At 64.4% G+C, this 27,765-nt stretch overlaps 2 protein-coding genes across 4 annotated transcripts; one reads left to right on the top strand and one right to left on the bottom strand.

Annotated features, from left to right (window-relative positions):
* Positions 1–570: 570 nt before the first annotated feature.
* On the top strand, positions 571–4,606 carry ALPI (alkaline phosphatase, intestinal). Its single transcript, XM_070071496.2, has 11 exons — positions 571–724; positions 819–935; positions 1,039–1,154; positions 1,320–1,494; positions 1,567–1,739; positions 1,962–2,096; positions 2,460–2,532; positions 2,617–2,751; positions 2,833–3,024; positions 3,218–3,334; positions 3,411–4,606. The coding sequence occupies exons 1-11, from the start codon at positions 643–645 to the stop codon at positions 3,695–3,697; spliced, it is 1,602 nt and encodes a 533-aa protein (XP_069927597.1). The 5' UTR covers positions 571–642; the 3' UTR covers positions 3,698–4,606.
* Positions 4,607–17,483: 12,877 nt separating this feature from the next.
* On the bottom strand, positions 17,484–25,774 carry ECEL1 (endothelin converting enzyme like 1). 3 transcript variants are annotated; one of them, XM_070070044.2, is made up of 18 exons: positions 25,221–25,774; positions 23,222–24,108; positions 22,747–22,815; positions 22,552–22,662; positions 22,383–22,475; positions 22,109–22,233; positions 21,299–21,521; positions 20,781–20,879; positions 20,474–20,548; positions 20,105–20,208; positions 19,893–19,951; positions 19,771–19,822; positions 19,335–19,402; positions 19,103–19,227; positions 18,712–18,777; positions 18,262–18,357; positions 17,993–18,069; positions 17,484–17,891 (listed from the first exon to the last, which is right to left on the bottom strand). In XM_070070044.2, the coding sequence occupies exons 2-18, from the start codon at positions 24,005–24,007 to the stop codon at positions 17,792–17,794; spliced, it is 2,328 nt and encodes a 775-aa protein (XP_069926145.1). In that variant the 5' UTR covers positions 24,008–24,108; positions 25,221–25,774; the 3' UTR covers positions 17,484–17,791. The 3 variants fall into 3 exon arrangements, with proteins under 3 accessions (XP_069926145.1, XP_002721503.1, XP_051690152.1); XM_002721457.6 differs by lacking the exon at positions 25,221–25,774 and adding an exon at positions 24,977–25,150; XM_051834192.3 differs by lacking the exon at positions 25,221–25,774 and adding an exon at positions 24,208–24,709.
* Between the last annotated feature and the right edge of the window lie 1,991 nt (positions 25,775–27,765).

Raw genomic sequence — 27,765 nt, 5'->3', positions numbered from 1 at the left:
TGTCCCTGTGTCCACGCGTCCATGCTCTGACACGTGTGCGTGTCCCCTCCTGCTCTGCCCCTGCTGTCCCTCCGCTGGACACACGAGGGATACTTTGAAAGCAGCCTGAGGCCACCGAGACTCTGAGCTCCTTATCGCAGGCCGCACTGCGGCCAGGATCAGGGCTGTGAGCGCACAGACCCTCCCTGGGCTCCTCTGCCTGAGTCAGGGAACAGGGGTCAAGTTCTGCACAAGGCTGATCTGATAGACCCCACCCTCTCCTGGCCTGGCCCTGGACTGTCCCCAGAGTCAAGGTGTGCTAAGCACAGGTGTGTGTGTGTGTGTGTGTGTATACACACACTTACCCTGGGTTGCACAAATACACACACACATACACAACACAGCTCAGCTAGACGAGTGCACCCCAAACAATCAAAACTCTGCTTCCTGGGTGTTCCTCATGGCCCAGCCTCAGCACGTGAGAAGCAACGACTAGGGCTACAGATCAAAGGGGAGGGCGGGGTGGGGTGCCTCCAGGGGCACGGGGAAGGACGTGGCGCCTTCACACCCCAGGACAAAGTCCTCCTCTACTTAAGGGCAGCCAGCGCGTGCTGTCCGGGGAAGCCTGGTGACCCGGCCCGGTCACCCTGCCACCATCCAGACATGCAGGGGGCCTGGCTGCTGTCGGTACTGCCGCTGCTGCTGCTGGGCCCCAGGCCTCAGCCTGCCCTGGGTGTCATCCCGGGTAAGGAGCCCGGAGCGTCCCGCCCCATGCAGCCTGCTGCCCTCCCCCTGGCCCCCGCCACCACCGACTGACCGAGCTTCCCTTCCCCCACCAGAGGAAGAGGAGCACCCAGATTTCTGGAACAAAAAGGCAAATGAGGCTCTGACCAATGCCAAGAAGCTGCAGCCCATCCAGACGACCGCCAAGAACCTCATCCTCTTCCTGGGAGACGGTGAGAGGCAGCACCCGTGCACCCCACGGCCCTCCCAGCCCGGGCACTGCAGCCATCATGGGTAGGGTCAGCCCCGGGGACTGATGGGGCCCTGCTCACCCAGGGTTGGGTGTGCCCACGGTGACGGCCACAAGGATCCTGAAAGGGCAGATGACTGGCAACCTGGGACCCGAGACGCCCCTGGCCATGGACCACTTCCCATACCTGGCTCTGTCCAAGGTAAGGGCTGGGCCACCCGAGTGCCACACAAGACAGGGCTGAGGGTTGGGCAGGGAGCCGGGCAAGAGGGCGGGACCTGTGTGCTGGGGCCAGGGAGGGACTGGGGACACTGGGGACAGGTCTCAGGCACAACTAGTGGGGGTGGGGGGGTCTCTGTCTCTGCAGACATACAACGTGGACAGACAGGTGCCCGACAGCGCTGGCACAGCCACAGCCTACCTGTGCGGGGTCAAGGCTAACTATGGGACCATCGGCCTGAGTGCGGCCGCCCGCTACGACCAGTGCAACACAACCCAGGGCAATGAGGTGCTCTCGGTGATGTACAGGGCCAAGAAGGCAGGTGGGCTGGGCGCACGGCGTGGGATGGGGAGGGGAGACACCTGAGCCCCACGCTGACCTGTGCCTCCCTCAGGGAAGTCCGTGGGGGTGGTGACCACCACGCGGGTGCAGCACGCCTCGCCAGCTGGCACCTACGCACACACGGTGAACCGCAACTGGTACTCGGACGCCAACATGCCTGCCTCAGCACGGCAGGAGGGCTGCCAGGACATCGCCTCACAGCTGGTCTCCAACATGGACATCGACGTGCGCCTCGGGGCTGGGGAGGGGCGGGGCACCCACGGGCCACAGGCCAGGCAGCCTGAACTCCCCGCCCTGCCAGGGCCTTTGGGTGGGGCAGCTGGGGGGATGGGGTAGAAGACCCAGCCTAGAGCGGCCCATTCCCAAACCTGGTGGGGGAAGGCGTTGTTAGGGTGGGAGGGGCGTTTCCAGCCCACTGACAACAACTTGCCCTGTTGCTGGCCACAGGTGATCCTGGGTGGGGGCCGCAAGTACATGTTTCCCAAGGGGACCCCAGACCCTGAGTACCCAACTGACCCCAGCCAGAACGGGACCAGGTTGGATGGGCGGAACCTGGTGGAGGAGTGGCTGACAAAGCACCAGGTGAGGGGCGGCAGGGGCGGGGCCCAGCAGGAGGAGGGCAGGGCTGGGGTCAGGCCTGGGCTGAGGTCTGGGGCGGCAGGGTGGGGCCCAGCAGGAGGAGGGCGGGGCTGGGGTCAGCCTGGGCTGAGGTCTGGCTGTGTCCCTCCAGGGGGCGGGGCCCAGCAGGAGGAGGGCGGGGCTGGGGTCAGGCCTGGGCTGAGGTCTGGCTGTGTCCCTCCAGGGGGCGGGGCCCAGCAGGAGGAGGGCGGGGCTGGGGTCAGCCTGGGCTGAGGTCTGGCTGTGTCCCTCCAGGGGGCGGGGCCCAGCAGGAGGAGGGCGGGGCTGGGGGTCAGCCTGGGCTGAGGTCTGGCTGTGTCCCTCCAGGGGGCCCGGTATGTGTGGAACCGTACAGAGCTCCTGCAGACCACTCAGGATCCCAGCGTGACCCAGCTCATGGGTAACGGCCCCGGACCCCCTGAGACCCCCGACGCGCCCCCCCACTGCGCCCCCTGCCGGCCCTCATCCAGCCTTTGTCCCTCAGGCCTCTTTGAGCCCTCAGACATGAAGTATGAGACCCAGAGAGACCCTGAGCGGGACCCCTCCCTGATGGAGATGACTGAGGCCGCACTGCACCTGCTGCGCCAGAACCCCCGCGGCTTCTACCTCTTCGTGGAGGGTGAGGGGCGCCCCCACCCTAGAGCAGAGGAGGGTGGGAGGCTCAGGGTCAAGGGTCAGCCTCCACCTGTCTGTCCTGCAGGGGGCCGCATCGACCATGGTCACCACGCAGGCAATGCTTTTCGGGCGCTCACTGAGGCCGTCATGTTCGACTCCGCCATTGAGAGGGCGGGCCAGCTCACCAGCGAGCAGGACACGCTGACCCTGGTCACTGCCGACCACTCCCACGTCTTCACCTTTGGGGGCTACACACTGAGGGGCAGCTCCATCTTCGGTAGGTCAGGGTCCCTGCTGCACTCATGGGAGTGGACGGTCCCCGCCCCCGCTCCCCCAGCAGTCTAACGGGAGCTGTACGACCACCTGCTTCTCGTGAGGGTTTGGCCAGGGCAGAAGCTACAGGTGCGGGCGCGCGGCTCCCAGGCCACGGCTGTCAGTGCGACTTTAAGTGTCCACCCCTCCCCCTGCAGGGCTGGCCCCAGACAAGGCCCAGGACGGCAAGAACTACACCTCCATCCTGTATGGCAACGGCCCAGGCTACGCTGTCAGCAATGGTATACGGCCCGATGTCACCCAGAACGATACCAGTGAGTGCTGATGGGTCTGGGAGCAATGGGGTCACCACTCAAAGGCGTGGCCGCCCCTAACCACCACCCTCCTCAGGTGACCCCGAGTACCTGCAGCAGGCAGCCGTGCCCCTGTCGTCCGAGACCCACGGCGGCGAGGACGTGGCTGTGTTTGCGCGCGGGCCGCAGGCGCACCTGGTGCACGGCGTGCAGGAGCAGAGCTACATTGCGCACGTCATGGCCCTCGCGGCCTGCCTGGAGCCCTACACGGACTGTGATGTGACGCCCCCTAATGGGGCATGCCCCGCGCCAGCCGCGGGCCCCTGGCTGACAGTGCTGGCCACAACCCTCTTGCTGCTCCTGGGAGCAGCTGCTGCACCCTGAGCTACGGAGCCGCATGCATGACACCCCACAGTGCCCAGAGTGTGGCTCTTGGGTCCCCCACCCTTACACCCACCATGTGGTCTCCACTGGCCACCAGCTTGGATCCCACCGGGGCTCCCACCCAGGGTCCCCATGTGGGCTCCTGTGCCCCTCACATTTGGTGTGTCCCAGACCCAGAGCTCAAAGTCCCCAGCCCCCTCCCTCCCACCCTCAAGGCTGACTCCCCCAGCTCCACCACCCATGGGTGCTACGGCCCCCTTCACTCTGGCCGCTAACCCAGTCTCCCTCCTAATGGTCCTTCCCTCCTTGCCCTGCTGCCACTCAATGGGCAGAACTGTGGGCACCCTGCAGCCTTAGGCCCTGACACCCCAGGGGGCTGCTGTGGGCCTCCCCCCACCTCAGTCACTGGACTGTGCTCATAGCACCCAATCTCCACCCTCCCATATGACACGGTGCAGCCACAACCTGCTCAGGGCACTTGGCAGCCGAGGGCCTGATCCCTGCACCTCTCCGGTCCTGGGCAAACCAGCAGGAGCATGGCAGGTACTGGGAGTGGCAGGGTCCCGCCACCCTGCACCAGCCTCGGTGTGCCAGGATCCCAGCAGGCTCTGGTGCACTGTCTGGCTGCCCCTCACTGGCCTCAGGGAGGGAAGCCCAGTCCCTCCCCTACTCGCCCAGAAATGGCCATCCAGGCCAGGGCGTCCAGAGCAAACCCTGGAAGCCGCAGGTGCAGGGTGGTGCCCAGAGCAGCCCATGGCCCCTCCCCAGGCCTGCAGGGCTCTGGCATGGGTTTCTGAGACAGAAGGTTCCCTGCCCACTGGGGCCCCCACTCTCCTCGGAGACACAGAGCAGCAAGAAAATAAACCCAGGTACAATCCAGCACCAGGACTACCTCCTAGAAGGAACACCCTCGCTGGTGTGGGTCACGGGGCGGCTGGGGTCCTCAGTTGAGAGGAGACGGGAAGAACAGCAGTGCCAAGGCCCAGCTTGAAGGGAGGGGGGCCCCGCACCAGGCCATCAGCTCCCGGTCAGCAAGGGAAACCCCCACAGCCAGCACCATCCCCTACATCCCTAGTCCCTGCCTCTGAGCTCATCCAGGAAGGGTGGACAGAGCCTTCACACACCAGGTGGGCTTCCTGGAGGAGGAGACCTGCTGAGGGGCAGCCTGGGGCCTCAGAGAAAACTCAGCTCTAGGCCGAGACCGGGGTCCCCTCCTGCAGGGGGAGTGGGTGGGGTCCCCATCTTGGACAGAGATGATGTGAGGGCTCCACACCCATCGGGCACCTGCTCCCCGTCCCTTCACCCGGCCCACCTCACCTGGGCTCCACTGGGCGCTGGGAAGTGCCCAAGGGCAAAGGGCACAGCTTACCCATGTGGCAGCTGACCTGGGCCAGGCCGAACCAGCTGGCCTGGGGCTGTCCCTGACCTCCCCCTCCTGGTCCAGCTCGGGCAGCAGCTCACACAATGCCAGGACAAATGCGGCTCAGGATGACCACCACCCGCCACCCCAGGCAGCTGGGGTACAGACGATCCTTGTGGTCTGCTAGGCGGTCATGCATATGGGTCACCCCGGGGTACCACCTGCCCTCCAAGGGGCTGCTGGTATAGGCTTGGACCCTGAGCCCACAAGAGAGGTGTTAGCAGTCATTGCTGGTGTGGGGAGGCTGAATTGGCAGCACAGTGAGCTTCTGACACACACAACACATCCCTGCTGCTGCAGACGGCTGCGGCTGGGGGGTAGGCCCGCGTCATTCCGCCACTTTCCACGGAGTGGAACAGTGGACACTCAGGGGTAAGTGTCCCTCACAGCTGGCCTAGACAGTCCTCTTTCCTACTGAGGCCCTGCCCACGGTGGCCTTGCCCATGCAGCTGCAGGCACACTTCTCTGACACCCGTGCTCAGCCTTAACCTCCCCAGGTGAGGAAGCTCACAGCCCCGCCCCGGGTCCCACAGGGAATCAACAGGGCCAGGGTCAGAACAAGGGATGGAGACTCCTACTCCAGTGTTCCGGCCTGCCCCCCTCACGGAGGCTGCTGCACCGACGTGACGGTGGAAGCGCCACGCTCGCCCAGCAGCCAGCTCCAGGGGCGGCGGGGGTGTGCGGCGAACCTGCAGGGGGTGGAGCGGATGAGCTGGGACACCTGCTGCATGTAGTCCGTGGCCAGCAGCACCACCTCCTCGTCCTCCGAGAAGTCCTCCTGGAAGATCTGGTCCAGCAGCCACTTCCACTGCAGCTGGGGGAGGGGGGAACAGGGCCCCGGGGGCCCAGAGCAGCAGTGAGGGCGCACGGGAGCCGGGCCACCAAAGGCCTGCCCGCCCCTGGGGCGTGGGGGCCAGGGCCAGGGTCCCCTCACCCTGCTGGCCACCAGGGGCTGCCACTCACATGGGGGGTGATCTTCTGCAGCTGGCCCAGCGTCACCTTGTTGTACACAGAGCTGACGTCTCTGCGCAGGTCGTCATACTCCGACACGGTGATCTAGGGGGGGGTCGTACAGCTCACCCTGCCAGGCCCCTGCTCAGGCTGGGGACACACGCAGCCCGGGCCCAGGTCCTCCCTGCACCGCAGCCCAGCCCCACCGTCTCACTCTCCTCACCCTGAGCCAGGTACAGGGTCCTCTCCAGCAGGGTGAGCCCGTCCTGGTCAAACTGGGAGAAAGACGGGGGCCAGCAGGGGTCACCCCAACTGAATCCCACCCAGATGCCCGGAGAGTGGACGTCGTTGTCACAAGCCCCAGGAGGGCACAGACCTCAGCCCCTCCTTGCTGGACAAAGCTTCCCCTCCCCGAGGGCGACGCCTGGGGCTGCAGGGGAAGCCGTTCCCCCAGGCCCCCCTCTAAGTCCTCACTTTCCGCGCCACACAGAGCTCTGGCGGCGGGATGTTGCCCAGGCATATGGCGGGCTCCAAGCACTCCCCGTGCGCCCATCGTCCCCTCCGTACCGGCCGCCTGTGCGCCTGCCCCGGGTCTCCGTGGCCACTCCCACGGATGCCACAGCGAGCGGACTTCTTTTGTCCAGGCTGAGCGCAGCCGCCTTGCACAGCAGGGTTCAGGTCCCCGTGCGCCTCCCAGGTCTGGGACCCCGCGTCTTGCGCCTGTCCCGGCACTAGCGGGAGCGGGCGCGCACCTTGCCCTGGGCCGCGCCACCGCAGTCCTCACGCACCGCAGGCGCTCCTCGCTCCACTCGCCCACGGCCGCGATGGTGCGATGGCGTGGCGCCGCATTCAGCCGCCGGGAGTGCTGGCACGGGTCGATGCGGGGCTTGGGTTGGCGGCCAGGCGGCGGGCACCCTCGCGCCTGCCCCAGTGGCTTGCGTCCTCGACCTCCAGGTTCTGGTCGTGGTGCGTCGCCATCGAATGCGGGGCTGCCGCCGGCCTCCTTGCGGGCGTCGGTTCTCGGCTGCGGGAAGGGCAGAGGCGGATTCAGAGAGGCGCTCGGCCAGACGGCGCCCGGGAGCGGGGCGGGGAGGGGCGCAACGCTGGAGGCGACCTGGCCCCCAGCCGCGAGCTCGGGAAGAGGAAGCTCGGAGTGGCCTCTAGCTGCCCCGCACAGGTGGCGGAGCGGGAAAGGGCGGCGGCTGGAGGAAGAGGTGCGGACAGGGACCCTCTCCATGCCGGCCCTGAACCCGCCTTCAGCCCTCCACGCGGGGCCGGGGAGCCCAGCCAACCCCTCGAGAGGCTGGGGGCGGGGGTGCGTCCAGCCGGCCCCTGCCTCCGGGCCGCTCTCAGTAGCTGAGACCCGGCTGCTGCACAGCCCGCGGAGACGCGAGCGGGAACGTGCCCCTCGGGCCTCGCTCGCAGCCCCGCTGCTCCCCTGATGTGGCGGCGCTCGTGCGCAGGGACGGCTCTCTGTCCTGTCTGGGGCTGCTGCACTCACGGGGGTGGACCGTCCCCGCCCCCGCTCCCCCACCAGTCTAACGGGAGCTGTACAAGCACTTGTTTCTCAGGGTCCTTGTGAGGGTTCGGCCAGGGCAGAGGCGACAGGTGCGGGCGCGCGGCACCCAGGACCCGGCCTGACACTGTGATCAGCGGGACCGCAAGTGTCCACCCCTCCCCCTGCAGGGCTGGCCCCGAGCAAGGCCCAGGACGGCAAGAACTACACCTCCATCCTGTGTGGCAATGGCCCAGGCTATGCACTGAGAGGTCAGAGCAGTGAGTGCCACTGGGGATCTGGGGGAGAGGTTGACCGCAGGCAGGGGAGGCCGCCCTGTGACCGCCGCGCTCCTGCAGGGACCCCGCGCACCGGCCCGTGTCATCGGAGGACGTGGCGGTGCTGGCGCGCGGGCCGCAGGCACGCATGGTGCAGAGCTACATAGCGCACGGTCCTGGAGCCCCACACCGACTGCTCCCTACCGCCCCCTGGCGGCCGTACCAACGCCGCGCGCCCCTCCCTGCCGTGGCCGGCGGGGACGCCCTGACCCACGCGGCCCCACGCCTGGCTCCCACCCCACGGTACCTCATCTCAAAGTCCTGGCCCCGACAGGCGCCCTGCGGGTACCACGCCCGGCCCTGGCGCACACAGGGCCAAAGCTCAAATGCGCGGCGCCCCGGGCTCTGCAACCAACCCTGCTGGCCCGGGAGGCTGCTGGGGCCGGAACCCCTGGAACCGCGACTCGGGCCCGGCTGGCTGCACTCCCTGCTTCCCCTCGGAGGAGCCACGCAGGGCTCTTAGAGGGGACTCGGCCCCATGGGGTGCACCCCAGGGCAGCCCCTGGCCCCTGGCCCTCTGGACGCCTCCCATTCTCCTGGCAGAGACAGAGCAAAAAGAAAGTAAACTTTTATTGCACAATGTCCGGACTGGTGCTGTGGCATAGCGGGTAAAGCCGCCATCTGCCATGATGGCATCCCATATGCGTGCTGGTTCGAGTTCTGGCTGCTCCACTTCCGATCCAGCTCCCTGCTAAGGCCTGGGAAAGCAGTAGGAGATGGCCCAGGTGTCCGGGCCCCTGTACCCGCGTGGGAGACCCGGAAGAAGCTCCTGGCTTTGGATCAGCTCAGCTCCGGCCGTTGCAGCCATTGGGGGAGTGAACCAGCAGATGGAAGACCTCTCTCTGCCTCTGACTCCCTACAGGACTCCTTTCCAATAAATAAATCAATCTTAAAAAAAAAAAAAAAAAAGAATTTACAACGCATATACATCCCATATGCGGGCTGGTTGGAGTCCTGGCTGCTCCACTTCTGATCCAGCTCCCCACTAATGCACCTGGGAAGGCAGCAGAGGATGGCCCACGTGCCTGGGTCCCTGCACCCACGTGGGAGGCCGGAAGAGGCTCTGTCCTGGCCCTGCCAGCACTTGGGGAGTGGAGTGTCAGGGATAAGGAGGGCTGGGAGGTAGGGGGGTGGGGGTGGGAGGGAGTTGGAACTCCATGGATTAGGGTGTGAACTCCAGGCTTTGATGGGTCCAGCCCTGGGGCAGAACATAGCTCCCCCCACCTTGCTGCTGGGAACAAAACCTAGGGGTTTTTCCTTTTTTATAGAGGAAGGCGCAAATGGGAGCTAGGAAACAGGTGTGCACCCCCGCCATTTCTCACCCCCACCTGAACACATTCTGGAGCACTTGCTCCAACATAGCTCTGCTCACCTGCCTCTGAGAGAACATTTGGAAGAATTATAGAAAGGTGAAATCCACCACGCTTTTCAGCCAATTTTGCAGTATTGCAAATTTATTTGTTCATTTACGAAGGTACAAAAAAGCCATTCTGCTCTCACTAGAAATAGTAATGATTGAACATGCTTTCTTATTTGCTAAAATCTTGATCTAACGCCGTAAGACATCCGTGGGAAGGCCTGTTTATTTCAATTCTGGGTTTAGTGGCTGTCACAAAGCTGTGGGAACAGAATATAATCAGGTGTCATCGGCTGGGCGTTCCCAGGCCATCACATCTGTCCTAAATGCCATCCACCAGTGAAGTGAAACACAGCTGTGATTTTTTTGTATGCCCTTTTGTCAATTAGCTAGGTCGTTTTTGTTTTTTTTTTTTTTTTTTTTTTTCAGATAAATGAGAAGTTGCTGCATGTGTGTGTTTTATAAACATGTTCAGAAACCAAGGACCGGGGCCAGCGCTACGGCGTAGCGGGTAAAGCCTCCACCTGCAGTGCCAGCATCCCACATGGGCACCGGTTCAAGTCCCAGCTGCTCCTCTTCCGATCCAGCTCTCTGCTATGGCCTGGGAATGCAGCAGGTCCTTGGGTCCCTGCACCCTCACGGGAGACCTGGAAGAAGCTCCAGGCTCCTGACTGCAGATTGGCGCAGCTCCGGCCATTGCAGCCATTTGGGGGAGTGAACCAGCGGGTGGAAGATGTTCCTCTCTGTCTCTCCCTCTCTCTGTCTCTAACTTTGCATCTCAAATAAATTTTTTAGAAAAGGAAAAATAAAATGAGTTTTTGTGCAAAGGAAAGAGGAGGCAAGCCCTGAAGGCAAAGCAGCCATTACACCTGCTCTGCTGTGAGACCCTGGTAGCCGGATCCCAGCCCCCTCCCTGGGGCAGCTCAGGGGCGCCCCCTGCAGGCGCCAAGGGGCTGTTAGGTCTGATAACACCACATGATCAGGTCCTGGGAGGATTTTTCAGAAGGCCACATCCACACAATTTCTCAGAAGAGGGAGCCGGGGAGAAGAAACAGGGCCCCACCCCCTGTCCTTAACAACTCTGGGCTGAATACAGACTGCGCGCTTGGCCCTCTGCCGAAATGCCAGCCTGGCCTCACGGCTGCCCTCTCTTCTTTATTTCTCCCTATTAACTGGGCTGCCTCGCTGGCCACTGCTGTCTCACATCTGAACTCTTTGTGGGGCGAAGACAAGAGCCCTGAGCGGCCGGCTTCTGGTCTCAGGGTGAGGGCGTCATCACTCAGAAGCGCCGTTGGCCCCGCGTAAGCGTCAATGAAAACGTTTTCAAACATCTGTCTCCAAAAGTAGGCTCCCCTTGCCATGTGTTTTCCTGCCAAGACAGTTACTTTCCCCGTCTCTATTATTGTTAGTATTATTATTGTATTAGTATTGGTATTATTAAAAGGCTATCTTTAACTTGAAGAGGCAGGGTAAGGGAACATGTGTTTCCTTTGTTAAGCGCTGTGTGCAGTGCCTAAAACTGGCAGCTTTTGTCACCCACCCACCCCCCCCCCAAAAAAAAAAAAAAAAAAAAAAAAACAACCGTGAGCGGGGCCAGAGTTGCAGCCGCCATGCAGAACGGCCACAGCCACAGCAGAGCTCCTGTCTGAGCCCCTGCTCCTCCGCTTCTGATCCAGCCTCCTGCTGCTGTGCCTGGGAGGCAGCGGACGATGACTCACCCACATGGAGACCAGAATGGCTTTCCTGGCTCCTTGCTTCCACCTGGCTCAGCCCTGGCTGCTGTGGGCATTTGGGGGAGTCTGCCCCCTCTTTCTCTCTCTTTCTCCCTCTTTCTGCCTTTCAAATACATTTTTTTCTTATTATTTATTTTTTTGAGAGGTCGAGTAACAGAGCGAGAAGCGAGAGATGAAGAGAGAGAGGGCTTCCATCCACTGGTTCATTCCCTCAATGGCCACAATGGCCAGAGCTGCGCCAATCCGAAGCCAAGAGCCAGGAGCTTCTTCCTGGTCTCCCATGTGGGTGCAGGGGCCCCAGAACTTGGGCCATCTTCTACTGCTTTCCCAGGCCACAGCAGAAAGCTGGATCGGAAGAGGAGCAGCCGGGTCTAGAACCGGCACCACAGGCAGAGGATTAACCTACTGCACCACAGCGCTGGCCCCACATTTTCTAATTGCTTTTAAACTTGATGGGAAATGGAATTAAAAGATCCTTTCTGAGCAGGTATCCCTGCACCGTCTCCTCCATACGATGTTTTTATTAAACCAGACACCGTTGGCAATGGATCTGCTCTCTTTCCTTTAGTGCCTCACCCCCCCCCAAAAAAAGGGGGGGTTGTGCATTTCATCATCGGAAGAGAACCCGCAAATGCCTTAAGCTGAGACGTGCGGGGAGCATCTGTACTCTCGGCAAACCTCCCACACCGGCCGCAGCTCTGACACCCGCTTCGTCCGAGCTCCGGCAGTGTTCCCTCTCCATCTTCCAGCCGTATTTGCTGACAAAGAAATGGCTCTCGGTGAGTCAACGGATCATTCACCGTTCATTGTTTCTGCCATTTTATGGCAGCAGAGAGACCGAGTGCTTGCCTGCTGCTAGGTGTTTTCTGTCTGATGCAAGAAACTTTAAAAGAGCTTTCCAAATATTTATCACTGCTTAGGGAAGTAGCAAACAGCACCGATTCAAAAGCGTGGAACTTCAAACATCGCTGGGAGAAAAAAAAAAAAAAAGGCGAGGATTTGTCTTTGTGTTCTGAAGGCTTAGCCGTCAGCATTCCACGACGTTGCTCAAGAAACAGGCAGCCGCGATGCCACCCAAACAATGCAGGGGGCCACTCCCAGTGGTTTTGTTTGCGTGTTTGGGGCTAACTTCTCGCCAGGTCTGTAACAGGGTTGGTGACCGGCAGCCCTGCCACTTGGGTTGCTGCTCACGGGGCCGTGCATGGGGAGCGCGATTTGTGGTTTCTCTCTCTGTAAGCCACTTGACCATTGTGGAGGATTAGCTTGGTTACAACTAGATCACGTAACCCATAATCCACTTAGGCAGACACCGGAAGCTCCAGCAGGTCTCGATCCACCGGAAGGTGCGCGTGAGCCCTGGGCCTGTGGCACCCCGTTCATTTCCCCTGGGACATCTGAGAACCCCGGGGGCGGAGGGGGGCTGCCTGGCTGAAGGAGCGTTGGAGCAAAGATGAGCAGCGTGTTCTCCCACCTAAGTGCCCGCTGCTCAGTGCTGGGGCGGGGTGTGAAGGGGACGCGGGGTGTGGGGAGCCCAGCACGCAGGAGGCCTGATGTCTCTAACCAAAGCCCAAGGGCCAGGTGCAGCCAGGTGTGCTTGGCCCCAGGCAGGACGCTCAGGCAGAGACGTCCTGTGTCGGTGGGCACCTCACTCCCTGCAGAGCTTGGAGCTGGGCAGGGGCCCTGGAGGACACCATCTGCTCAGTCCCAGACCCTGGGGACTCTTGGAGCCCTGGGAGGCCCTGCCCCACCTGGCTCCGGCGGCAGAGGGCTGGTATAGGAAGGGTCGAGATTGCTGGACACGGACACGCTGCCTCATAGCCTCTCATGAGGACTCAGGACGCCAGGTGCGTCTGTCTCCTGACCTGACCATCGGCCCCCCTAGGGAGCAGCATCTGCACGACAGGCTGTTGCCCTACAGGAACCCCCGAACCCAGGCCTGCAGTGGCCAACAGAGGCTGCGCAGGATTTACGACCTCATCCTCGCATGAAAAGAGGCCCCAGGGCCCACTGCCGCAGCTGTTCCCGGCACCAGCACCCACCCGCAACACCAAGGAGCTGCCGGCAGCTTCTTGCCAACGAGGTTGTCGGTCTTGGCTGATGCACTTGGCATGGTGCCCAGGAGCCAATCATGTGGCAGGAGGACACTTCCGGCCCCCCTAGACGGTGAAGCCACCACTCACCCTTAACAGGGAGCACCCAGGTCCCTGTGCTCTGCTCTGGCCCTGTCTTAGCTCACCAGATTTGCACACTTGTCGTTGTCAGCCAGCATGGGGTCTCCACCCGCACCCCCACCCCCGGCGGGGAGTCCTCTGGTGGGAGGAAGGTTCTCCCTATGGGAGCTGCCCTCACACCTCTCCACGCACGTCCCGCAGCATTCCCGCAGCCGGTCCCCCAGGAGGAGGGAGGCTGTTGTATTATTTATGCAAAGTGTGGCTGTGGAGAGACGGGACTTAACAGCGCCGTGTGACAGCGACCTGGGGTCTGAGCTGCTGCCGGGCCATGAATCAGAGGCTCCCGGCTCCCGGCTCCCGGCTCCTGGGCAGATCCTGGGCCACCTCTGAGGTCTCTGAGGAGCTCGTACTGGGCTTCGCCGGGCTGGGACCTGGACCCAGTGACCCCTACAGCCCTCTGGACACCTCAAACCCTGCCCCCAGGGTAGCAGGTGGGGCAGGGCAGGCAGGAGGCAGCATCCACTGTGATGATCCGTAGGGTTGGTTTATGTCTGCCACAGCAGCCCAGTGCACCGTCTGCTGGGGTGATCTGAGCCGGGGGTGGGGGTAAAATGGGTCACAAGTGACGGCAGAGAGAGGCCCCGAGAGGAGCCCCAAGCCCTGTTAGCTGAAGGGCACTTGGGACAAAGAGGGGCCCTGGCCTACAGGGGAGAAACTTCCTGCGAAGGCCAGAGCTTGCGGCTCGCCTTGGACCAAATGGAGTAGAGCTATGGGGTGCGGACTCTGCATCATTAGGGCCGGGGAGGGGGTGGCGCTGTGGTGCGGTGGGTTAACCCGCTGCCTGCCTCACTGGCGTCCCATATGGGCACTGGTTCGTATCCCAGCTGTTCCTCTTCCAATCCAGCTCCCTGCTACTGTGCCTGGGAAAGCAGCAGAAGATGATCCAAGCACATGGGCCCCTGCACCCACGTGGGAGACCCCAAAGAAACTCCTGGCTCTTGGCTTTGGAGCCCTGGCTGTTATGGCCATTTGGGGAGTGAACCAGCAGATGGACGATACCTCTCTCCTCTCTCTCTCTCTCTGCTTTCCAAATAATTTAATTAATTAAAAAATAAAATAAAAAAGGACTCTGCAGGACAGGGCAGGCCAAGGCTAGATAACAGCTCGAGTTGTCCCCGAGGGGAAGGGGGCTTGAGGACGCCCCCGGCAGTTTCGCAGGCAAGGTGCAGTGTGCACATTGGAAGGGCTGCTCTCCTCGGCGCAGCCGCCAAGGGCTCGGGCAGCCGTGTGCCGTCCAAATCGGTGGACTCCAAGTTCAATGACAAGCGAGCGTACAGAGCAAGGATGCCTCGCCACCCTGAAGCCATCTATGATCCTACAAGGGACGGATAAATGAATAAGCCGGATTGGTGGCTTGCATTTTTCTCTGTAAAACACTCCCAAGGCCCACCTCTTGTGGATCAATTGTCCTGCAGTGCCCCGGAGATGGGAGGGCTGGCTGCCGGGCCCCCAGCCCCGGGGTCTCAGCTCACACCCCTGCAAGTGTGCTGCGACCCCCGCAAAGAGAACGTGCCCTCTCACGCACAGCCGGACTGCCGTCCCATCTGCCTCGTGAGAGCGGGGAGGGGCCGTAATTCATGTCTGTGAACACAGATCCGTCCTCTGCAGTCTCACGGGCGCACTCTGGTTCTGTCACTCCCCTGCCCCGTCCTGGGGTGGGGGTGGGGCCGGGGGCGGGGGCCAGAGACAGTGCTCAGCCTCCTCCGAGCAAGCTTGAAGCCAGCAGGAGGAGCGGAAATTGCTCCTTTTAATAAAGCAAAGTAAATGAGTTTCTCAAGGCATCCTGGGGAAGGAGGGAGGGCTCTGGGGGGAGGAGGGAGAGAGGCCACAGATCTCAGCACGGGACAGGACGGGACAGCCGTGCCCAGAATTTCAGCAAAGCCTGTGTGGGTGGCACCCCGAGAGGGAAAGAATCGGGGTGCTGCAGGGGGCGGGAAAGGGCCAGCCCCCCGGGCAAGGAGGCACGAGGAGGCCAGGTGGGCTGGGCAGCCCCCTCCTCAGAGGAGCGCCTGTAGAGGACCGGGCTGTCTTTGAGAATGCTGGTAGGCAGGGCCTTCCCACGCCCCGACTACCGGGGTCAAGGGCACCAGACACCCAGGTCAGCAGCATAGCAGACGCTGGACCCCGAGTCCACTGACCCGGTTAGTCTGGCCTGGGGCTCGGCCCTGCTGGGTGGCACCTGGCACCCTGGACCCCTTCCTGGGCTCCCCAGAAATCCTAGGGCTGCTGAGCGAGACCAGCCCATGCCCCTGGCAGGCCTCGGGTCCTGCCCCAGTCGGCACACAGGTGACCCCCACGGAGCGGCCAGGCTGCAGGGGGCATGTGGCATCCTTGGCTCTGAGGGGTCTGCTGGGGGCCCACGTTGGGGAGGGGTCTGTGTCTGGCGGCGGACCACGGAGGCAGCAGCAGGGGCGTGCCTGTGGATCAGTGGTCGCAGGGGGCAGGGCAGAAAGGCCCCTCACCCCTCATCTGTGGCCGGCTGCTTCTTGATGGGTTCCCCCTAGGCTCACAGCCTGGTGGCAAAGCTGCGGAGGAGGGTGGACCGCAGCGAGAGCAGGGGCCCAGCCAGCCTCTGAGGACGCAGGCACAGCTAGCACCTGGCACGCAGACACACAGGTGGGGGCCGGGGTTGGAGGGGGTGGGTCCAGGTGGGTCCCGCTCTTGCTCCTAGATTTGCCCGCCGCTAAATGCTTAGCTGAAACGCGCTCTCCCGCTCTCCGTCATCCCACCAGGAGCCGCGCCCAGAGGATGCCCACCGCGTGGAGGGCAGAGCCGGCCCCACCGCCCCGCCCCGCAGCTGGGCCGCGCCCCTCCCCGCCCCTCCCTGCTCGCGGGGCCTGGGGCGGGACTCGCAGAGGCCACACACCCCCACCGGACAAAGGAGCGAATGCCATCGGCGCTGCGTGTTTCCCCGCAGGCGTCCAGAGCCGGGCAGCCGACACTCAGCCTCCAGGGGACACGTGTCTGTGTCCTGCAGCGACCCGCGGTGGGGCCCTGGGTGGGGCAGCGGCCCCAGCTACTCCCAGTGCTCAACCGAAGAGCAGCTTGGGAGACCCTGGGTGACACAATGACGCTGGGCCTCAGGCCAGGTGCTCTGCACCACCTGGCAGCCAGGAACGGGGTCCTCTCCCTGCCCTGTGGCCACTGGCATCGGCAGCAGGCACAGGTGGAAGGGAGCGGGGCTGACTCCTGGCATTCGGGCCTCACCCAGCACCCCCTCCCTGAGCCAGCAGGGGGACAGGAGAGATCTACTGGGTGCAGCTGGGTCCCCTCAGGGGACCTGGGAGGAGAGGGGGGCAGGGGATGCTGCGGAAGCAGGCGTGGGGAGCCAGAGCTGCCAGGCTCCACTCAGGTCGGGGAGGGCCCCGGCGACAGCAGAGAATCCTCTGTCCCAGCTGCCCAAGGGACATCACAGGTGCCCAGGCTGGAGGAAGCATCCAGAAATTGCGCCTCCATGGGGCCTGCACCTCACAGGCCCCACCTGCAAGGAGTGTGCCCCCAAAGCCATGGCCAGGGGGCTCGGAGCAGCGCAGGCAGACAGGGGCCCTCCCAGACTGGCCACCCCTGGGGGGTCTCCCTCGGCCCCACACCCTCCTCAGACCACAGGGGCCCATGAAGCAGCAGCTCTGGACATGACCGCGGCCCTGGGCTGTGCTGTGCCTCCGGGCCCAGGCCTTCCCAGCAGTGCTCAGGGAGTGTGACACACCCGGGAGGAAGGCAGGTGCCCGGATCTCCCGGTGGGGCTGCCCGGTGAGAAGCCCCTCTCTCCTGCTGAGCCCTCCACACCAGCGCAGTGTGGGGTGGGCAGCCTCGCCCAGCCAGGACAGCTCCCCTTCCACCACTCACTCTGGGAGCCCACCCCAGGCTGCAGGAGACGCTGTCACAGCGAGGCCTGAACCCACATTCTCAGAGGGGGAAGGGGAGGCCGAGGCCTGACCTTGTAAGATGTGGCAAAAACTGCTGCTTTTGACTTCCAGGGGAACTAAGTCCCAGGGCCACCCTGAAATGAGGGTCACTGGGCCACCAGGCCAGCTGGGGCCCTAGCACCAGGTACAAAGACCCAGGGCAGGAGGCCTGGCCAGGGAAGAACGGGTGGTTGTGGGAAAGACAGAGGAGCTCAGGGAGGTGGGACAGCGTACCCAGAAGGCATCAGGAAGGTCCCTTCTTGGGTGCCCAGCGTGCCATGGGCCTGAGCCTCCCCCGGGAGGGGTCCCTGCAGCCCCCCTGCTCTGGGGACCCTGGAAGAGGCCGAGGCGACAGTACAGTGGCTTTATTGACCAGACGCAGCAGCACACACAGGGAAGCCAGGGCCTGCACCCTGCAGCCTGGCCAGGGGCTCTGGCTTCCTGGAGCTGAGCCGGGGGGGGGGGGGGGCAGCCCCAGTGTCTCTCCCCTGTGCTCCCTGAAGAGAGGGACAGCAGGGGGCCAGGTCCCAGAGGGGCTGGGGAGGCAGCGGGGCCAGGATGGGCCCGGCAGCAGGTGCATGCCTGCCCAGCAGCCGGCAGGAGGCGATTCGTGCGGGGCGGGCGGTGGGGACGTGCAGGCGGGCAGGCGGGCGGGTGGCCAGGCTCACCACACAGAGCACTTGTGGGCAGGGTTCATGGGCGAGTCCTTAGGACAGTGGAAGGCCCGGCCGAACTCCTCAAACTGGGATACACTGCCCAGGACCCTGGGGTGAAGGGAGAGACGCCCACAGTGCGGGGCCCAGCGGCCAGGCCACCCCAGCTGCCCGTGCTGACGGCGGAGGCCCAGGGAGGCAGGTGGGCCTACCTGTAATGCTCAGGCGCATGCTTGTCGGTCAGCACCTGCAGGTAGATGGACTGCGACCGGCGCTTGATGCACCAGTTCTGGGCCGCAGAGGCGGGCAGAGGGGAGGAGAGGGCGAGGTGAAGCCAGGTGTCTACCGCACATCTTCCCACCCCAATGCCACAGCCCACGGGGCCATCACCTTCGAGGGGACACGTGATGGGACACAGGCTGGCCGCAAGAGAAAGGGCAAGCGAGGGCTGGGAGCCCTGGGCCCCTACTCCCCTGCCCACCTGAGCAAAGGCGATGAAGAAGAGCTGGTTGTGTGTGTACTTGAGCCGGTGCAGCGGGTGCTCTGGGCCGTGTTCCCGCACCCACTTCTGATAGGCCTGGGGGTGCAGGATGTAGAGCTGCTGAGCCCACCCTGCCCCGTGTGCTGCCCTCTCTCCATCAGCCCCTCCCTCCGCAGCCCCCACCCTGCATACCACCTACTCTGCTGCATATCCCCGCCTGGCCAGTGCCACCCCCTCCAGGCAGCCTTCCTTGCTCTCTTGGCAAAGATGAGGTGAGGCCTATGGATCCTCCCTCTTCTGCTGGACCTTGTGACCAGCCAAGGCCCCGCAGGACTCTAGGCCAGAGCTCAGAAAGGATGGGCAGGGAGGGGCGGCCATGCCTCTAGCCTGGGGTCATCAACAGCTCCCTCCGTCCCCCAACAGGGCCCAGGGCCAGGCAGGGCAGCTCACATAGTAGGCCAGCTTGAGGCCGCCCATGTCCGCAATGTTCTCGCCAAGCGTGTGTTTCCCATTCACCTACGAGAAAAGGAAGAAGCCAGGGGACACGTGGGGTCTGGCTGACCTCCCTCGGGCCTGGCTCCCGGGGGTCCCTGCTCCCTGCCAGCCCTCCTTCCTTTCCCAGAGACTTTGAGGGGGGTGCCCGCCCCCTGCCCCCACCTGGCACTCCTGTACCAGGTGAGTCCCTCTGCCCCCTTCCCATGTCCACGTAAGCATGTGCAGGAGCCCCGGGCACGGGGGCAGGGACCTGCGTTTTCTAGGACACCCGTGGGTGTCTTGCTCTCGCTCTGCACCCAGCCAGCTCTGAGGGGCACCAGGTGCGGGCAGGAGGGGAGGGCCTCACCCGCTGGTTGTAGACTGTGAAGTTATCGTAGAGGCGCACAATGCACTCGGCCTTGCGCAGGAAGCGGCTGTAGGAGGCCTCGGTCCACCAGTGCAGCAGGTTCCCTGAGCGGTCGTACTGGCCCCCTGCGAACACCGCGGGCGGGCGGCTGAGACCGGCCTCCCTCGAAAGCTCTCGGTTCCCTCGCCGCCCCTCCTCCCTGAGCCAGCGCCCAGGCCCTCCCGGGCCTCACCCCAGTCATCGTAGCCGTGGGTCAGCTCGTGGCCGATGATGGTGCCGATGCCCCCGTAGTTCAGAGACCTGGGGGTATGACAGCTGCGTCAGGGGCCTGGCCTGCGTCCTCCCCTCTGGGAGCCCCGCGCTGCTGCCCAGGAGGCCCCGGGAGCCTCAGTGTCCCCGTGGGTACCTGCCCAGAGCTTTAGGAAAGACCGTCACACAGGGCAGGTGGGGCAGGAGAGCAAGGGGGGCCCATGGGGGCACGGGGCCTGCTCCATTTCCTCACACAAGGAACTCCCCCCCTTTCTAATTTAACCAAGAATGAGGTGGGACCACAGGGACCCTGGGTCTGTAGCTGTCATGACCCTGCCCAGTGCTGGGGCAGTTTAAGCCCCAACCCACCCCTGCCCCAGACACGGCCGGCCCAGCCCTCGGCCCTGTCCTGTACTCACTGCGGGAAATCGGGGTCATACAGTGTGGGCTGTAGGATGCCTGCCGGGAACACTGTGGGGAGGGCGTGGTCAGGAGACGGCCCGCCCACTTCGGGGAGCCACCCCTGTAGGGCAAGACTCACCCATCTGGTTCTTGTTGGGTAGGTAGTAGGCATTGAGGGCCTGGGGGGGCAGCAGCCAGCTGTGGAGGGAGGCGGGGGTCGGCGAGGTGCCCACAGACCCTAGCCTCTGTCTGCTTGACGGCTGCCCCCGGGGCCCAGCCACAGCCCTCCCCTGACAACGCGGCCTCTCCCCGTGTCCCGCCCTTAACCCCCAGCTCAGGGCAGGCACCCACGTGGACTTGTCCACCTCCTGCCGGATCTTCTTGACGGACAGCTGGATGCTGAAGCGGATGCTGTTCAAGATGTTCTTGAAGTAGGTCTTCTCGTGGACTTCAAACTACAGGGCGGGGGCGGGACGGGGGGGGGAGCGGCACTGGTGCCACAGTTACCGCACAGCGTGGGAGGCCCACGTGCCTTGGCGGAATGCCTAGCTTTGAGCCCCGCTCCACTCTGATTCCAGCTTCCTGCTAATGTGCACACTGGGAGGTGATGGTTCAAGTGGTTGGGTCCCTGCCACCCACATGGCAGACCCAGGTCTGGGCCAGGGCCCCGGGGAAGCCTGGCCGGTGAACCCCGGGCAGAGAGCGGGGGATGTGGCTCACCTCATACTCCTTGTCCACAGCCTCGGGTTTCAGCAGGAAGTCCGGGTAGCCAACCATCACCATCATATACTGCAGCTGTGGGGCACAGGGAGAGCGCGAGTGGCCCAGGGCCTGGGGAGATGGCTCCCCAAACCACTAAGAGAAGGAGGCTCTCAGCCAGCCCAGGAGGCCAGGTGCAGGAGAGCAGGCCAGGTGATGGCAGCTTCCCACAGGCATCCTGTCTCCTGTTCTCCCCAGCATCTGACACTCAGTAGACGCTCAAGAAATGTTTGTGGGGCCAACCAATGGGGCCCAGGTCCCAGCTCACCTTGGCCCGGGCCGCTGCTTTGGTCTCAGCATCCATCCAGTCCAGCTCCTCCAGGCGCTGGCCCAAGATGTACTTGATGTCTTCCACCAGCTGCTGTACCTGCCGGGTCAGAGACAGAGGTCACAGGTCAACCAAGAAGGCTTTAGCTCTGGACCCCCGGCACCTGGCACAAAGGGGGCTGCCCCATGATAGCGTCAGAGCTGAAGCCTGGGGCTTGGTGCTGAGTGCAAAGGGGAGACTTCGGAGGTGGGAACCAGGCCCTGCACTCTAAGCTCTGCCTCCTGAGTATGGCCAAGAAGGCGGGCAGTGGATGGTGGGAAAGTCACCTGCAGCTTCTACCTGCGGAGGTGGAAGCCTAGTGAGGAGCAGCAGTAACCTCAGAGGGGCTGAGGCTGGGACCCCCACCTGCAGGCAGGTGTATGGTGCTTCCCATCCAAGGACCAAGACCAGCAGAGGGCACCACACCCAGCTCAGCAACCCCACCCCCACCCCCACCGCTAAACCCAGGGCAGCCTGACCTTGGCCTTGCTGGCCGCTGAGAAGTGCTCATGGACAAAGAGGGCGCCAAGTGCCATGCCGAAGTGGCGGTTGGCCTGGCCCAGGCACACGCGGGCCAGCTCCTGGGGCTTGTCGCTGCCCTCCATCTCCCGGGCCAGCTCGTGCAGCGCCTCGCGGAATGGCGAGGACAAGTGCTCGCTCAGGACGACCACCACACGCCACACCAGGTAGTTGTGCAGGATCCTGGGGGCCAGGAGGAGCAGGGGGAAGGGTGTGGGCAGCCATGAATGAGGGCCAGACTGGGTACCGTCTGGCCCACCCTGTGTCGCTAGCCGAGGGTTGGACCCAGCACCCACAAAGGAAGTGCACGTGGTCATCCCGCTATGCAGAGGCAGATCTGTGTGCCCAAATCACACACAACACGGCTCCTGCTCAAGCAGAGCCCTGCGACTGAGGGTTTAGGGCCAGCATCATTTCATCACGAGCTATGGGAAGGACAAGCAGGCCCTCCAGGGTGACCGTGACCTCAGAGCTGGCCTTGAAAGACCTCTGTTCCTCCCCCAAGGCAGGCCCTGGGGCAGCAGACCTGGGGCCACAGGTCTCCTCTCTGAGAGCCGTGCTCAGCCTTAACCTCCCCAGGTGAGGAAGCTCACAGCCCCGCCCCGGGTCCCACAGGGAATCAACAGGGCCAGGGTCAGAACAAGGGATGGAGACTCCTACTCCAGTGCTCCGGCCTGCCCCCCTCACGGAGGCTGCTGCACCGACGTGCGGTGGAAGCGCCACGCTCACCCAGCAGCCAGCTCCAGGGGCGGCGGGGGTGTGTGGCGAACCTGCGGGGTGTGGAGCGGATGAGCTGGGACACCTGCTGCATGTAGTCCGTGGCCAGCAGCACCACCTCCTCGTCCTCCGAGAAGTCCTCCTGGAAGATCTGGTCCAGCAGCCACTTCCACTGCAGCTGGGGGAGGGGGGAACAGGGCCCCAGGGGCCCGGGAGCAGCAGTGAGGGCGCACGGGAGCCGGGCCACCAAAGGCCTGCCCGCCCCTGGGGTGTGGGGGCCAGGGCCAGGGTCCCCTCACCCTGTGGCCACCAGGGGCTGCCACTCACATGGGGGGTGATCTTCTGCAGCTGGCCCAGCGTCACCTTGTTGTACACAGAGCTGACGTCTCTGCGCAGGTCGTCATACTCCGACACGGTGATCTAGGGGAGGGTCGTACAGCTCACCAGCCACGCCCTGAGCCCCTCCCCCAGCCCAGGAGGCCCAGCCCCCTCTCACGTTGGCCAAGCGCTGCTCCAGCTGCAGGATCTCCTGGGCCTTCCGCTCCACTTGGTCTGCTCCCAGCAGGCGGAGCAGGCGCTCCATGAACAGCCTGTAGGCTGCCAGGACCTGCACCAGGGCGGGGCGCTGCTCAGGCTGGGGACCCCGCCCCCCGGGGCCCAGGCCCTCCCTGCACCCCAGCCCAGGCCCCACCTTCTCACTCTCCTCATCCTGAGCCAGGTACAGGGTCCTCTCCGGCAGGGTGAGCCCGTCCTGGTCAATCTGGAGAGGGAGACGGGGGCCAGCAGGGGTCACCCCAACAGACTGGATCCCCACCCAGATGCCCGGAGCGTGGACTGGCCAGGCACCATTGTCCCAACCCCAGGAGCGCGCAGACCCCAGCCACTCTGCCTGAGAAGCTGCGCAAGCCCTTCCCTGAGGGTCCTGCCTGAGGCTGCAGAGGGTGCCGTCCTCCCCCCGCCCCGTAAAGCCCCCACTCTCCTCACCAGGCAGAGGCACTCAGAGCTGAGCCCCAGGCGACACGCCCCGCGCGCTCTCCCGACCTGGCCTGCCAGAGGACCGGGAAATTGCGGCTCCCCGCCGCCGCCTCTGGCGCCCTGCCCGTGGGCACCCCTCCCCTCCGCGCCGGCCGCCCAGGCGCGCGCCCCAGGTCCCCGCGGCCACTTACCCGGATGACGTAGCGCGAGGAGTTCCTGTCGTCCAGGCTGACGGTGAGCGAGAAGAGCGCGGCCGCGCTGTACACGCCCTGCGCCTTGTACAGCAGCCGGTTCAGGTCCCAGCGCGCGGCCGGCCCCGGGCGCTCGGGCGCCCCGCCCAGGTCCCAGCCGCCGCAGTCCTCAATGACCTCGAGCATGGGCCGCGGCCCGAGCCGCTCGATCTCGCGCATGTCGAGGCACGAGCGGAAGAAGGCGCGCACCTTGCGCTGGGCCGCGCCGCCCGGGCCGCCCGCGGGCCGCGCCAGCAGGAGCCGCAGGCGCTCCTCGTTCTGCTCCCCGATGGCCGCGATGGTGCCGTAGGTGAGCTTGTCGTCGGGGATGGCGTGGCGCCGCAGCCAGCCGCCGCATGCGAACGAGTAGAAGTCCTGGCACGGGTCGATGCTGGCGTCCAGGTTGGCGGCCAGGAAGCGGGCGGCGCGCGCGAAGGCCTTGCGCTCCGGGCAGCCCTCGGCACAGGCGGCGCCGCCCCCCGCGCCCGGGCCCAGGTACTTGAGCGCCAGCATGGCGGCCAGGATGGCGCACAGGCCGGCGGCGAACACCAGCCCCGACAGCAGGCACACCTCGCGCCGGTTCCAGCGCGGCAGCCCGGCCCGGGCCCCGGCGGCGCCTCGGCCCGCTCCCAGCGGGAAGCCTGGGGGCAGCGAGGTCCCGCGCGAGCCCCCCGCGCCGCAGCGGCTCACGTACTTGACCTCCTGGAATTCGTCGTAGTGCGCAGTCATCGAATACGGGGCCTCCATGGCTCCCAGGCCGCCGCGGAGCGGGCCCTGGCCACCTGGGCTACAGCAGACGCCGAGCCGCCGGCCTCCTTTCGGGCCTCCGCATGGCCCTGGGGTCGCCGCTGTGGGAAGGGCAGAGGCCGGCTCAGAGAGACGCTGCAGCCCGACGGCGACCACCGACGGGGCGAGGAGGGGTGCAGCGGACTGGGCTTTTGTCTGACCTCCTTTCGCCCAGGAAGGCTCAGAGTGGCCACCACGTCCCCGCACAGTCCCGCCTTCTACCCACACGTGCGCTCTGCGGCGCGGGAGGGGCCTTGGTGGGAAGCAAGAGGGCGAGGGGCACGGATTCGAGCACGTAGTAGGCCTTCGCTGAAAGCCTCTTCCTCCTCCCTCGTCCAGGATTGTCCCGGGTCGGGGAGGACAAAGAACTTAGAAGAGGTACGGTCAGGGGCGCGTCTAAGCGTCCCCTAGACTGCTTTCAGCTCTCCGCACTGGACCCAGATGCTGGAGTCCGCGGCCGAAGAACCACACTTTGTCCTGGCGGAGTCCGCCGGACCAACCTCGTCCGGTCCCTGGTGTTTTCTGATCGGCCGCCCGAATGCCACCGGCGCTTTTCTTAAACGGCGCGCGCCTCGCGGCGCAGCGTCCGGGAGACAAACCCTCCTCGCTGATCCGTACGGAGAACCAAGACCGGTCCGGTCCCCAGCCCCTTCCTCGCCCTGGGCCGCTCCCGCCTTCAACAGGTTCTCCCCGAAACCCAAACTTGGGCGAAGTTTCACCCCCTACACTCAGCAAGAATGCAGGGCGCGCCTCGAACCCGGGGCTCCGAGCCTCGCTCGCCACGCCGGTCCGCGCAGTCCTCGGAGCCCAAAAGCCGAGCCCGCCCGCAGTCGCAGCTGAAGCTGGAGCCGAGAGGACGCAGACAAAGCCGGGCGGCACGGCGCAGCGGCGGAGGTGGCCGCGGGGGTGGCGAACTCGGGGGCCACTTACCGGGAGGTGCGCGCCCAGGCCGGGCGGGGCCGGAGCCGGTCGGACCCGGGCTGGGGCCGGAGCCGCAGCCGCAGCGGAGCGGGGCGGGCGCCGCTGTCTCCGTGCGCCCGCCGCCTTCTCTGCCGCCGCGCGGAGCCCGCCGCGCCGCGCCGCCCGCCGGCCCCGGGGGAGGGGGCGCGCCGGCGGCTCCACCCTCCTCCGCCCGCCCCCGCGCCCCTCCCTCCCCGGCTTCCCTCCCGGCTACCTGTCAGCTCGGCAGCGGCGCGGAGGCGGGGGTGCTGCGGAGCCCGGCTCCCGAGGGGCGTGCGCAGGCTTCGCGCTCGGGGACTCCCGGCCCAGCCGCGTTCCGGGAGGAGCCAGCGCAGCCGCTGCTCCCCGGAGGGGGATCCCCTCTATTCCGGTTCCCCCTACTCGCAGCCAGCTATCGGACCTGCAGCAGGAGCCCAGGAGGCGCGTGGGCCCTCCGGACTGGGCACCGCCCTGGAGGACTCCCTCGAAGGGTGTGAGGCGGCGCTGAGCGCCCGCATCCGCCCGGCTCCGTGGCTGTCGCAGAGCGGGCCTGCCGTGGGACGCTCCCTTGTCCTTTGAACGCCTGCCCGCCATTGAGCCCTGTCCGAGGTGCTGGTTGACCATGCTCCCTTCACCCCGCTTCTGGCGGAGAGGGAGGGTGAAGGCTTGGAGAAGAGGCTGAGGCTGAAACTGTGCCCCTCTCTCCTCCTTGGCCGGCCCTGGCACCGCTGCCCGGGAAGCCTCCGGCCCAGGTAGGGAAGAAAGAGCAGAGAGAGAGGAGTGAGGTCTCCCTGCCGCTGCAGATGGGCAGGGGGCGCCCTGTGCCCCAAGCAGCCTGGGGCTCAGACAGGCCTGGGCTTCATCAGGGGCCCCGTGTGTGTGAATTGAGGGACGGGAGAGGCTGGGTAGGGGGACTGGATTTGTCCACTCACTCCCTTCTTGCAGCTGAACTTGACTGTCTGCACCTCTGTACCCACCGGGTCCCAGCCCACATGAACCAGAATGCAGGGTTCTTGGGTGAGTGGTACTCTTCTTGCCTTCCAGCCCCAACCGGAGCCTGCCCGCTCCCTCTCCGTTGTGTGTCCCTAACTGGGCATTCCCAGGCCTCACCGCTCCAGCCGGCAGGAAAGACCTTAAACACTGCTTATGACAGCCATGGGGTCCCTCTGAGAAAACACAGGACAAGGAGGAGACTCAAAGGACAGACCCATAGCCCTGTCCCCTCCCCTGGGCTGCTCAACCCCTCGGCTGCCTGCACAGGGACTTCCTGTCTCCTGTCTGTGCGTCTCCCTGCTCCGGATTCTCTCTGCCTCCCGAGGTCCTGCTCTGTCCCATACATTCTGCTTGTGCTCAATTAATTCTACTGAGGAGAGATGAAATTACGCAAAATGTGGTGATTCCTTGTGGGGGAGGGGAGGGCAGGGCGGTGGCAAAGTGGCTCTTTGTGCTTTTAATCTGCATTTTCCCCCTCCACGTTCCGGCTCCAGGAGGGTAATTTTGCAGCCTTTTCAGGCCCTGATTGGTATCATTTCTCCAGCAATGACAGCTTTTATTTTCCCCGAAATGAATGCCGTGAAATTTCCAAGAAATATAAAAATGGATATTGTCTCGGTTCCGACAGCAGAGCATGGAGGCAAACACGCGTCCCTGGGGACTGTCCTGTGCCGGCCCCGGGGAGGGGATGGGGGACACAGGCTCTCAGTCTCTCCTGGCTCCCTGCCCTCCCAGGCCTGCTCTTGGACCCCTCTTTTGGCCATGCCTCTCCCAGACCCAACTGCCCTGCACCTGCTCCCGTGCCTCTGCCTCCCAGCCTGGCCCCCAGCCTGGCCTGCTCCACCTCATTGGCTCTGTTTAGAGTCTCAGCCCCCACACCCAAACCCCCACCCCGACACCCAGGCCCCCAGGCAGCCATCAGTGCCAATTGGAGTTGCACTAGGATTGGGCTGTCAGTCATGGCCACCACTACTCAGCCTGCCCACCAAGGGGGCCATTTGAATCATAGCACAATGTTTACATGTATCGAAACAACACCTAGTAGCCCATAAATACTATAATCATGTGTCAATCCAACAAAGCTGTGATGGGCAGGCCTTTAGCCGGGCAATTAAGATGGCTGGGCCCCACATCAGAGTGCCTGGGTCCAGACTTTGACTCCTGACTCTGGCTTCCTGCTCAGACCCTGGGAGGCAGCCGTGATGGTTCAAGTAGTCGGGTTCCTGTCACCCAGCTGGGAGACCCAGATTGAGTTCCTGGCTCGGGGCTTTGGCTGTTGGGAACTGTGTGTGTGTGTGTGTGTGTGTGTGTCTACTTCTTAAAATTTCTAAAGGAGGAGGAGGGGCCGAGACCCACTTTCTCTTCGCTCTCGTGCCCCTTCTCAGAGGGAGGGGTGAGTGGGAGGGTGCTGGGGGGTCTGGCCTTTAGCTCCCTCACTCCCTGAGGTTTCCAGGGCTCCCCCGCCCCACCTGCCCATGTGACCCCTTGACTGATGAGCAAGAGAATGGCAGATCTCAGTGTGCCCGGATGCACCCAGCCCAGTGCGGGAGCTGTGGCCAGAGCTTCCTCGGAAGGGAGGGAACAGGCTCAAGGGGGAGCGAGGGGCAGGGGGAGGAATTCAGGAGCTGACCCCGCCTCCTCCCCCGCAGGCAGACCCCAGCCACCCTGCGCAGGACCAGCAGGCCTGGGTTCCGGGGAGGGCACTGCCTGGGAGCAGCAGTGCTCGGCTAGTGGCCCTGGACAGCTGAGTATTGATCAAGTGAGGCGCCCTGGGCCCCGCCCTGCGG

This window comes from Oryctolagus cuniculus, chromosome 3 (genome assembly GCF_051225735.1).
Source record: "Oryctolagus cuniculus isolate XC-2025 breed Fujian yellow rabbit chromosome 3, ASM5122573v1, whole genome shotgun sequence".
Taxonomy (NCBI): Eukaryota; Metazoa; Chordata; class Mammalia; order Lagomorpha; family Leporidae; genus Oryctolagus; species Oryctolagus cuniculus.
Note: the sequence above shows the minus strand (reverse complement) of the source record. Positions and strands in the feature narration are given on the sequence as shown.

Coding starts and splice junctions, on each gene's coding strand:
- ECEL1 (XM_070070044.2), bottom strand. CDS start 24,007: ATGGAGGCCCCGTATTCGATGACTGCGCACTACGACGAATTCCAGGAG. Junction 22,816..23,221: donor CCTCGCGCTACGTCATCCGG/GTAAGTGGCCGC, acceptor CTCCCTCTCCAG/ATTGACCAGGACGGGCTCAC. Junction 22,476..22,551: donor TGGAGCAGCGCTTGGCCAAC/GTGAGAGGGGGC, acceptor ACCCTCCCCTAG/ATCACCGTGTCGGAGTATGA.
- ALPI (XM_070071496.2), top strand. CDS start 643: ATGCAGGGGGCCTGGCTGCTGTCGGTACTGCCGCTGCTGCTGCTGGGC. Junction 2,097..2,459: donor AGTGGCTGACAAAGCACCAG/GTGAGGGGCGGC, acceptor GTGTCCCTCCAG/GGGGCCCGGTATGTGTGGAA. Junction 3,025..3,217: donor GAGGGGCAGCTCCATCTTCG/GTAGGTCAGGGT, acceptor CTCCCCCTGCAG/GGCTGGCCCCAGACAAGGCC.